General features: G+C 44.3%; 2 protein-coding genes across 3 annotated transcripts; one reads left to right on the top strand and one right to left on the bottom strand.

Moving 5' to 3' along the window:
• The first annotated feature begins 113 nt into the window (after positions 1 to 113).
• On the top strand, positions 114 to 1,880 carry LOC119548430. Its single transcript, XM_037855674.1, has 3 exons — positions 114 to 313; positions 363 to 1,434; positions 1,491 to 1,880. The coding sequence occupies exons 1-3, from the start codon at positions 276 to 278 to the stop codon at positions 1,605 to 1,607; spliced, it is 1,227 nt and encodes a 408-aa protein (XP_037711602.1). The 5' UTR covers positions 114 to 275; the 3' UTR covers positions 1,608 to 1,880.
• A 100-nt stretch (positions 1,881 to 1,980) lies between these two features.
• LOC119548427 (transport and Golgi organization protein 1) lies at positions 1,981 to 7,296 on the bottom strand. 2 transcript variants are annotated; one of them, XM_037855669.1, is made up of 8 exons: positions 7,029 to 7,296; positions 4,760 to 6,916; positions 4,102 to 4,538; positions 3,911 to 4,043; positions 3,187 to 3,811; positions 3,022 to 3,123; positions 2,194 to 2,965; positions 1,981 to 2,138 (listed from the first exon to the last, which is right to left on the bottom strand). In XM_037855669.1, the coding sequence occupies exons 1-7, from the start codon at positions 7,171 to 7,173 to the stop codon at positions 2,230 to 2,232; spliced, it is 4,335 nt and encodes a 1,444-aa protein (XP_037711597.1). In that variant the 5' UTR covers positions 7,174 to 7,296; the 3' UTR covers positions 1,981 to 2,138; positions 2,194 to 2,229. The 2 variants fall into 2 exon arrangements, with proteins under 2 accessions (XP_037711597.1, XP_037711596.1); XM_037855668.1 differs by having other exon boundaries at positions 1,981 to 2,965.
• Positions 7,297 to 11,188: the final 3,892 nt, after the last annotated feature.

Raw genomic sequence — 11,188 nt, forward strand, 5'->3', positions numbered from 1 at the left:
AGTTCCTATGAAGCGCAAATACAAATAATACGCGAATGTAATATCTTATCGATTTTTAGTATGACCTGTACGTAGAGCTACTGTGGAATCCAGTGAATACCCCAACTGGACAAAATTTTGGATTCGATAGTCGTAGTCGACAACAGCTGAAAGCTTTTACGGTCAAAAGTTTTTGATAGTATGTTTTCGTCATAGGAAGCAACAATTTTACCTTTATATACCACACATCGGAATACAGGGCCTTCTCCACTGCCGGTTAGCCTAATCCTGTAGGAATGGCGTGCATTGACAATCTCAATGATGACTGCCTGCTGTAAGTGGCACTATAATCTGGACTAGACCTTTCCATATCAGTTGATTAGTAAAATTGTAGAGTACCTGAATCTGGACGAGCAATTGCAGCTATGGAAGAGTTCGGAGCCCTCATCCCGCCTGAGATCGGTGCTATCGTACACATGGCAGCACCACACAGATCACTCCGTGGACCAGGAAACCTTTGCGGGAAGTCCCGACGTCCTCGAAGATTTCCTGCAGTCCATACGCTTCTCTGTGGAGGAACTCACGCTCCGGTACTTGAACATGGAACAACTTGAGCAGTGGAAGAACCACACATTTCCCACCATGCGGGAACTGACCTACATGGGGGATGAGAGCAGTGAGATGGAGGGTGACTCCGACATTGCGATTCTGGTGAAGTGTTTTCCACTGCTGGAGGCCATTGGGCTGAGCGGAAACTGCAGTGGTCAGCACATTAGTCAGTGGAGGCATCTCCGTCGACTCGATCTTCAGCTATGCTGGTACTTGAACACCCAGAACTTCGAGGAAATCTGCCAGAATCTTCGGCTTCAGACCTTGAGCATCCAATGGCACAAAGCCGAGGAAGATGCCTATGTCCAGGCCATCGGTTCGTTGCAGGAACTGGAGGAGCTCGAGCTGGACATCGTCCACCTCAGCCCTGACAACACCAGCAAACTATTGCGTCTGCCCAAGCTGAGGAAGCTCCTACTGCACAATTTCGAACAGATGGACGAACTGATATCGGACATTGGACGTCTCAGGGGTCAGGATGTGGTAACCGCTGCCTTCAGCGATAATATCTGGATGATGCGAGCTGAGGTTTTGGCCAAGTTCCGAAACCTCCGTTGCCTGACCCTCGTCGATGATGAAGGCTGTGCCGCCGTTGACTTCCGCCCGATAATCAACTGCTTTCCTCTCCTGGAGCAACTGCATCTGGAGAACTCACGAATTTGGTTAAATGCTGACGGAATATGGGACGTGGTGCTTGCATGTCCACGACTCAGAATCTTCAGTATGTCCAACCAGGTCCTGTACGACGAGTTCTTCGCCTTTAGCAAGTCAACCATGAGCCGTGCCTTGAATAAGCGGAAAGAGCCATTAATCATGCATTTCTACAAAACTTCTAAAGAAGCTCTGGTATGTACATAATTCATTAATAATAATATGCATTTAAAACTCATCTTGTTCCACAGATTGCACAGCACTTTGGACATCCCAAGCTTATAGTTTCCTATAATCCGACGAATAGCATTGACTCACAATTACCTGGCGAATGTATAGAGCTAGAATTTATACAGCAAGAAACGTGACCCGAAGTTAGTTTTTAGTTTTTAAAAATAACATCTTGTTATTTAGTTGAAAAACCTTCCGTCTTTTGGACTTGTATTTCGGTGGAAAGCAAAATTATTAAAATGGTTGTTAAAAATATGTTCATTACATACTTAAATCAGTAAATGATAATCGCCTAGTAAGAGACTATTAGATATTTGAATTCCTTTTACTTTGAAAGTAAATTCTAAATATTTTTTGATTTAATAGAAATGAATTCGAAATTGTGCCTTGACTAATAATCAGACAATGAGCATTTTAATTCTGCAGTAAATATTTGTTGATTAAAAAATAAAGCTTGTTTTTTAATCTGTAGCCTTTACTCAATCCTATTATAGATTAAAACAGCTGTCATTGGGTTTTTGTAATTATGTTTAATTTCTTTGAATTTTCTTGGATATCAATCACCATTCAGTCAGGAGTTTTCTTAGTCGTTGATGTTGATGGATGCTCCTGAGATCCCTGTTAGTGGAATCGATTTGATAGGCCGACCCGACCCGCCCTGACCCGACCTTTCGATAATCATGATTAATAAATATATTTGAACTAGTTTTGAGTCTAATATACTTGGTAGGACTTGGTTACACGGGAACACCCCTTCCCTCATACCTCGCTATAGGGACGCGAGTTCGCGCTTCGTCCCGACGAAATTGGCGGCGGACTCGGCGGTGGACTAAAGTCCGTCTCCGTATCGTTGTAATTGTAGCGACTGTCCGACGGGGACAGCGAGCGATATGTGCGCGGCGAGTGGTTGTAGGAGTCGCGATGACGGCGACCCCAGCTACCGCTGTGCCTGCGGCGATGGTCCATGCCCCTCTCGTCCTCTTCATCGTCGTCGTAGTCATCGTAATCGCTGTAGTCCGAGTACCGGTCCCGATCCCGATCGCCACGACTCGATGGCGGCGGGGAACGCATGCGTCCCAGGGGCGGAGGACGTGCCCCGCCCGCTCCAGTGGGCGGCAGGAATGGCGGCGGCAGACCCATAAACGGAGAGAAGGGTGCCGCCAGGAATGGCAGTGGATTTGGCATGTTCAGCAGTGGTGAACCCGGCAAGGGAAGCGGCGACGGAGCCGTCTTTAGTTCCGCCCCCAGCACAGGCGCTCCGTTGGCAACGATGGCCTCCATGACGCCTGCATCTCCGGCAACGCCTCCTCCGCTGGCCATGGTGGTCAGCTTACGCCTCAGGCCGGCGGCCTCGGCCAGCGCCTCTTCGCATCGGCGCTCCGACTGGCGCGCCGCCAGCCAGGACTCATGAGCGCGATTCTCCAGCGTGCCCATCTGGGCCTTATGCGAGGCTATTTGGGCCTCGATCTCGGCACGGAGCTCGTCATTCTGAGATCTGCAAATGGAATACTTTTAATATTTTCCTACAACTCGACTGTTTGGTTCCCTTACTTGAGAGTTTGAATTTCATTCTTCATCAGCGTCTGGGTCTCCACAGTGCTGGCATTCTCCCCCTGATGCTGCAGCCATTTGGTTTCCTGCAGACTCAGTTCTCTGAAATGGTTATGTAAAATGAATTAAATTCCTCGAAATATGCCTCTTATTTCGATAACCTACTTCTTAAGTTCGTTCTCCTTCTCGCGGAAGTAGCCCGATAGGACTTCGAGTCGCGTCTGGGCTTCCAGCTTGTCGCGCTCTGATTGGTTGAAGTCCTGCTTCAGCTGCTCTACATCTGAACTTGACTGCTGCAGCTGGCTCTCCAGCCGCTGCTTGTGGGCCACTTCCTGCTCCACCTTCGCCTGCAGCTCAACGAACTTTTTATGGGCTGCCTTTAGTTCCCCGCGCGTCTTGGCTGATGTGATCAGCTCCTGGATATTGAGGTTGGCATCCTTCTTCACTGCCTTTAAGCAGTCTTCGAGAGCTTCGATCTTCGCCATACTGGTCTGGAGATCGCCGTGTTCCCGCTCCCACTTGGCGGTCAAATCGAGAATTTGGTTCTGCAGCTTCTGCATTTCGTAATTGCGTGCCTCCAGGGCCTTGGCCAACTCTAACTCCGTCTCGGCCTGGATTTCTTCAAGACGTGATTGCAGCTTTGACTTTTCCATATCCAACTCGTAGTTGTCCTCTTGCAGGGCCTTGAGTTCGCTGGTGAGGCGCGCTGTGGCCTCCGTGAAGGAATATTGAAGTTCGCTGTTTTCGCGACTCTTCTCCGCTAGACTAGAGTTGATCTCGATAATGATTTCTGATGGTAGTAGATAGCAATAATAGAACAAATATTAGTTCCAGATAGGATTCCCTTTGTGATAGATAGAATAAGGTGTATATTCCGGAGTATACTCACTTTCTTGATCATTAAGCTGACGCTGCAGTTCATCAACGGTGTTCATAAAAGCCTCATCGCCATTCTGACTGCTCAGCACTTCCGACAGCATTTTATTCAGCTCCAGGCCAGCCTCAGCCGCATTATCCAGATCCTTGTAACAAAAAATAATCGCTTAACACAGCATAAAACAATTAATTACAAGGACATACCCTTTCCAGCGATCCAACTTGCTCCTGCAGCTTGGCCTTCTCGTAAAGTTCCGATTCCAGCTGCTTCTTGAGGTCAGCCACCATGTCGTTGGAGCCAAAGGAGTTGTCCTCAATGCTGGCCAACTTGGTTCGCGTGGTCGTCAGCTCCTGCTTAATAATCAGGTTCTCCTGTTGGGAGACCAGTAGACTGCGCTCCAAGTGGTTCAGTTTTGCAAGAAGTTCTCCCTCCTGACTACTGTTGCAGAAGCAGTAGTAGACAAAAATAAAGAACAGGGAGGAAGCAGCCGCAATAACTAAACACATCGAGAGTCGGCTGTTGTCCACCAGCTTCGCGGCCATTACTTCCGCAAAGTTATCAAGAGATATGGAGCGATGGCAGTGCTCATCGCTGGTTTGATACCGAACACAGTAACCATCCACATCGACAGGAGCAGCCTCTGAAAAATTTGAAGAAACAAATTAGTATTAAGTAGCATAGTTCTTACAAATTAGGTGAGTGGTTATGAAAGATCTTATAAGTTTACTATAGGTATTTAGCTGCAGCCCACAAAACTGGCCTTCTCTTACATAAGACTTGATACAGCTGTTTCTCAAATTTAATTACCGAAACAGTATTATTTACTCACTGGGAATAATGTTGACATTATGACTAACTCACCTTCTGGTTTCTTTTGAGATGATGCCACCTCAGCCATGCCTGGATAGAGAATTCGTTGCAGCTCATCGCTGTTATCTGATGGACCAGCCTGTGGCTCCTTTCCGATAAAATTGTTCACGGTGTCCACAATAGTGGCAAAGAGACCACCGCCCACGCCATCCTCCTTGGCGGGTACCTCTGAAGCAGGACTAGATGTCGCGGGCAGAGCAACTGGCTCCACGGAACCAACTCCCGCGCGCTTGAAGTCTGTCGGAGATGCCTGTGTGGACTCCTCGTGGACTGCACCGTAAGGTGACTCCGCGTCAGGTGTTGGAGTAGTTTGCTCGGCACTTGATGGGTTATTATAGGCACTTTCTGTGGTGTGATGATGGTGCTGGTGGTGGTGATGCTGCTCTGTCTGCTGGTCCTTGTAGTAGTCATTCGGGTTATTGAACACTTCGTTGGACGGTGTATCCACTGAATCATTAAGCTGCTGCAGGTCGGCTTCCGGAACCCGCAGTTGCTGTTCTGCCTCCTCGCTTGATCGCTGCTCCTGTTCTGCTAGCTCTTGCAATCTTTTCTGCTGCTCTGTTTCTTCTTGTAACCTTTTCTGCTGCTCTGCTTCCTCCTGTAACCTTTTCAGCTGCTCTGCTTCCTCTTGTAACCTTTTCTGCTGCTCTGCTTCCTCTAGTAACCTCTTTTGCTGATCCGCTTCCTCCTGTAACTTCTTTTGCTGCTCCTCATCTTCTTGCAATTTCTTCTGCAGCTCCGCTTCTGCAATTAATTTTTGCTTCTGCTGCTGCTCCTGCAATTGCTTGTAGTAATCATTGGGATTCTCAAAGTTCTTCTTCTCAAAAAGAGGCGGCAGGCCAACAGGTTCCGCATTTGAGGGAGCCTCTTCGATGGGAGAAGCAGTTGAACTGGTCACTGAGTCAGATTGCGCTCCCTCCTCAGATTGAGCTACAACGGGGTCAGCAGTGTTATCTTTGGCAGGCTCAGCTTGGATTACAGGTGAAAGCGCAGCTGTTTCCTCTTTAACTTCATCTTTAACAATCGGAAGCGGTGTCTCAGCCACCTTTTCTGTAATATCCCCCACTGACACAGGATCTAAAGGCTTTGATTCCACGACTGCATCCTGTTCCGCCTTGGGAGTTTCTTTCACCTCCGTCTGTTTTTCCGTTGTCGCCTCATTTAGTGACTCAGTGGGCAAAGGGCTTTCAGGGATAACTGGAACCAAGGGTTTAACTTCTTCCTTCGCCGGCACCTCCACTTCAACCTGCTTGGCCTCAGCCTCTTCTTTGGCGCCATCCAATTGATCAGTTGCGTTCTTTTGCTCAACCGAAAGCGGGTTCAGTTCAATCGATTCGTTAATTGACTTCTTATCGTTCGCTTTTTCTGTGATCGATTTGTTATCTTCAGTACCTTGTTTGAAGTCGTCATCGTCGTCGTTGTCGTCTTCGCCTGCCTCGTCATCCCCGTAGTCGAAATCCTCAGTGTCTTCAAGTTCAGCGTTGATGGCTTGCGGCAGTGGACTTGGCTTCTGAGCTTCGACGGCAGGCAGATCTTCCGTAGATACTTCCTGCAGTTTACTGGACTCAGAAGTGGACGCCTGCGGCTCTTTCGTGTCAACAGCTGCCGAGGCGGATTCAGATTTCGTTGCCTCTTGGGGCTCCTCTGTCTTCTCTGGAACAGTGGTGGTTTCGGTGACAGCTGGGAGCACCTCCAGGGGCAGCACAGTGCCTTCCACCAGCTGCACCGGGGCTTTGGAAGAGGCCGTAGCATCAGGAACCTGCTGATCCTTCAGTTTGTCCTGCTCCACCACTATTGAATCCACGGTAACGTCGAGTGGTGACGTTGTGGTCGTTGCCAAGTCATCTGCTGACTCAGAGGCATTGAGAACGGGCTGCAGCGGCGTCTCCACGGCCTGTACTGTTGGACTGCCTGGTCCCGGCACTGGCACCTCAAACTTCAGGTCCTTATCACGTATCAGGACCTTCTTCTCCATGATGAAGTCCTTGTTGGCATAGCCGCGCCGCCCGTTAATGTCGACGCCCCACAGCTGCATGTTGGAGCCGGCGCTCTTGGACAAGACGCGGATGGGGGAGTTGATCTTGAAGGATATCAGCCCATCGCCGCCGGTGGCATAGCTGATTTTGGCAATGCCCGTCGAGATGATTTCTGCAAGCCGAAACACCCATCAAAATGCCCCATTAATTATGCAATTTCAAAAGACATGGAACTATCAGGGGTCCAAGGTTGTCTTGTTGTCTGGCCCAAGATTACAACTTACGTTCACATTTCGGGTCGGCGCACAGTCGCTTGTCGGAGAGAGCGGCCCACGTCAAAGTTGGAAGACAGCAGATCGCCAGGGCCGCAAACAGGGCCAAGTCACTCAGCTGGGGCTGCATTTTCGCTTTCTCGTTGACCAGCCTCATTTTGCATTGTCTTGGGGCTCAGTGGACAGGTGAAAGTAACTTATTTCGCTGCAGCTACTAATTTTTTGTGTATAAAAATGGGTTCACTTTCAGCTGAGTTGGCTTTTCATGAGAGCTATGTTATCGATTATAATATCGATAGTATCGATGGTGGCTGTGCTGCGGGTCGGCTCGATTGTTTTTCCAACCATCGATACATCGCCTAGTAAGAATTTTATTATTTCGAAAGAAATTCAAATACAAAACATTTTCAAATTTGATACTTACAATCGGCATCCTGTTAAATTTTCAAACAGCCAGTTCTCATTATTTTAGCAAGTAAAATTATGTTATATTTTATTTCTCAACATAAGCTAATGGCTTAAATTATTCATATGGTAATACCAACTTAAAATAAACTTTCTAAATTCCATTGGAGTTTGTATCAGGAACCGTAAATAATCATTAATTTTTTTGTAACAATAAAATCGTGGTCAAGAAGCAATCCTAAAAAATAAACAACCAATACATTTCTTATGCAACAGTTTCAATATCCGGATTAATTTTTATTTTTCCAATTTTTATTTAAAACTCTAAGGATATTCGTAATGGCTGTGAAAATTGTCGGGAAATACACTAAGTCGACCAAAAAAATGTTTTGTGTTAATAAATTTAACTCTAATATCATAAGAAAATGATTTTTTTTGGCAAAACGTATAATCTCCGGTCCATGGTCACTGATAAACAGGTGACCAGATTTCAACAACGGTGTAACGGTTTAGGCAATACCCAAATTGAATTTTATTTTCGACGATGGGCAATCTGCTTGTCCGGTGTAAAGCAATATTTTTTTTGGATAAAAAAAGTCAGAGGTGGCGCCACCACAGCCTTTATCCTATCCAAATTGAGTTGATAATGAAAGGATACTAGTTATCAAAACATTCTTCTATAAAGATGGGCCCATTAATATTTTTTCCTAAATGAGGTAACTTCACGCACCTGCTCGGCATTAGACTTAAAGTTCAAAAACGCCGATATCAACGATAATTATAATGATATGATAATAATATATAAAATGGATAAAATATTTATCACCCGGAAAATTAAAAAATCAAGAAAAAATAAACAAGTACATAAGTTTGCTTTTAATTTTATATTTTTGGACTTATCTATTAGGCCCTCCTTACATTTTCAAGAAAGAGATTTAGAAATATACATTGATATTTGTAATACTGAATTGTAGCATGTCTGAAACAACACATTTGACTGCTGAGGCCGGCCTCTCGGATAATACTGAGCTCCCTGGCGTGATAATGTAGCCCTATGCTAATTTTGATAGCCCACGCGAAGTGTCCTCTTGTGAGATGCAAAACTATATTGGACCACTTTCCCAGGATGCAAATTGTAGGCTAAAAAACAATTTCAACTTCTGATTATTCTATACTTCCTGGTGGACTCCCTTAGTTTGTCGCGTTGCTATTGACCGGCGTCTTAAGGAATTCTTAATTATTGTAGTTCGCAACGTCTTCATCTAATGGGCTCCCAGTCGAAAAGGTCAGGGAGTTCTGCATTAAATAATGTGAAGTGGGATTTAATTTCTTTATAATTTGATAGGGGCAAAGATGAATGATGATGATGAAAGAGCACCAGGAGAGTGTACAAAGGCGACGATTATACATGGGTACTTCCAGGGAGTCACTCGAGACGTTCGTACACTTTTAAAATTAAACAAAAAGTCAAAACCTGAGAATTTAAATATAAAATTATACAGTCTATGCCTTGCGATCCATTTTCGTGATCAATGCCTTGTTCAGCCGCACACATTGTAAAGCCGTCGACATTGTATTCACCAATCCCTAGCGGACACCGAATTCAAATGGTTAGGTTCGCATGGTTGGTTCTAAAAAAATCTTACTTTGGGTATATTTTAAAACTCGGAATTTGTAAGCGACCTTTAAGTCCTTTTAAGCCCTCTTGGTATTATAGTATATTGGCAGTTGTCGATAAAGACAGCCAGCTTGATAGTGCAGAGTTGTCCTTTATTTTTAAGCTCGCAATACACAAGCAATGCTCAAAATGTTATAGATCAATTTAAGCCAAAGCCCAAAGGACCAGAAACACAGCTTGTTTTCACGAATTCGCTTTGATGTGCACGGGAGCACTGTAACGATATGCATCCGAAAAATAAGAAAACATGTTAAGGAGGTTTAAGGTAAGGTAATTTGAACCCCATTAAATTTGACGCACATAGGGCCAGAAGCCAACATTAAATATTATTTTGTCTACGGCCCCCATAAATGTACCCTATCAAATATTTTTCGGCACACAAATATTCATGTTCGAAAAAATGTTTTAATATATCGGCCCAATTTTCCCATTTAGGAGTTATTTTCTTGTAGAGAAAGAAGAATTATCTGTGAACCCAATGAACATATGCAAGAAAGTCCTACCTAAATAATGGAACTGCAGAAAAGTAAGGGTTGTCCTGTTTGAGCCCCCTACAATTTGGTCGATAATCGGTAGGATGAAATCATGACAAAGTGAAGTGCTTATGGAGATGAAAGAGGTCGATATCTCAAATGATACGGGTGTTCCTGAAAAGACCGCAATGCCAAATGCAGTTCCAACGTTTTCGCGGCTGGACTGCACCGTACATTCCTCCGCAGGAATGATCCGAGCTGGCTGGAGTTTCCAGCCTGAAGGTGAATGAAACAGCTCTGATTGTTGGATATCATCGGGTGACCGTACCCGGCGCGCCATGGTATGCTTGTGGGCCGGAAAAAATACTAATAATATTTTCTGGGATGGCTTCCACCAGTCAGTACTTGCGCATTCTGGTTGAGAAATCAGTTTATTTAACGAAATCCAAACCTTCCTTTAAAAAAATAATGGACCTATGTACATATCTCTTGACGCTTCTTATTACATTTTTCATAAAGAATTCTTTTAGTATATACTAATGTACATTTTCTGAATTAACTTGATATCAATTTCTCTACTTACCTCGACTTTTAGACTTCAAATAAACTTTTTTTAAGTTTTAAATTAGAATATGCTAAGAAAAAGGTAAAAACAATGCCTTTTTTCAATGATATATTCGTGTAAAGTCGATTTTTATTGTACTCGCTGCGGAATTAAGTGCAGTGCGGCACCGTTAAAAGTACTCACTCTTTATATTTTGTATATTCTGTATAGCATACCTAAAATAGCAAATAAAAAAAAAAAAAATTAGTATTCAAATATTACTAACTATTTCAAAGGTAAATTCGCAAATCCAGATTTGCTTAAAACGCGTTTTCGCTCTTTCTGTAAGCCTTAGCTTTTAGCCACTTCCTCGAGTTGGATTGTCTGAGAAATCCCTAATTTTTTGAAGCGAGAATCAAGTACGGTGGCATGGTTCGAGACTCAAATGGAAAATCCAGCAACATCTTAAATTTAAATCGATGCCTTCTAGTAAATCTCTTTCGCTTTGATTTGCCATTTTAAACTGTGTCCACCAAAAAGTTCACCTACGTAAAGGATTCAGAGAAAATGGTGTTCAATGGTGGTTAACTCCCAACGGAGTCTTTGTTTGTTAGTTCGTCAAAGCACTTGAAAAGTGTCACTTTTTATCTTTCGATGCCCATACTATATTCAAATCAGGATGAGAACATTGCATTTCCAGAGAATACCAAATCCCACAAAATCGTTTATTCAGTATTTTTGTGTTTGAACGTAAGCAAACGTAAGCAACCGTAAGTGTCAGTAAAAAAGCGTAATAAAAGATTTCTGCCAAACATCGATTACCGATGCTTTGAAAACACCGATGACATCGATGTTGGCGTGCCAATTCGATGACATTCGACGTTAACATCGATGGTTTTCCACCTCTAATTGTTTGTTGTGATTTTCCTCATCTTCCATTCTCCATCTTGCATCTCGCTTTTTTACTGACACTTACGCTGAGGCTATCTCCCTTTTTTACTGACACTTACGTTGGCTTACGTTTTGCTGGGCACTTGGGAAGCATCTTGCATCTCGCTTTTTTACTGACACT

This window comes from Drosophila subpulchrella, chromosome 2L, assembly GCF_014743375.2.
Source record: "Drosophila subpulchrella strain 33 F10 #4 breed RU33 chromosome 2L, RU_Dsub_v1.1 Primary Assembly, whole genome shotgun sequence".
Lineage (NCBI taxonomy): Eukaryota > Metazoa > Arthropoda > Insecta > Diptera > Drosophilidae > Drosophila > Drosophila subpulchrella.

What these genes read in the sequence shown, in the direction of transcription:
- LOC119548427 (XM_037855669.1), bottom strand. Translation starts at nt 7,173, where the DNA reads ATGAGGCTGGTCAACGAGAAAGCGAAAATGCAGCCCCAGCTGAGTGAC. An exon ending in CGCCGACCCGAAATGTGAAC is followed by an intron (nt 6,917 to 7,028) that starts GTAAGTTGTAAT and finishes TTCGGCTTGCAG; the next exon opens with AAATCATCTCGACGGGCATT. An exon ending in AATGAAATTCAAACTCTCAA is followed by an intron (nt 2,966 to 3,021) that starts GTAAGGGAACCA and finishes TTCCATTTGCAG; the next exon opens with ATCTCAGAATGACGAGCTCC.
- LOC119548430 (XM_037855674.1), top strand. Translation starts at nt 276, where the DNA reads ATGGCGTGCATTGACAATCTCAATGATGACTGCCTGCT. An exon ending in CTCAATGATGACTGCCTGCT is followed by an intron (nt 314 to 362) that starts GTAAGTGGCACT and finishes TCAGTTGATTAG; the next exon opens with TAAAATTGTAGAGTACCTGA. An exon ending in AAACTTCTAAAGAAGCTCTG is followed by an intron (nt 1,435 to 1,490) that starts GTATGTACATAA and finishes CTTGTTCCACAG; the next exon opens with ATTGCACAGCACTTTGGACA.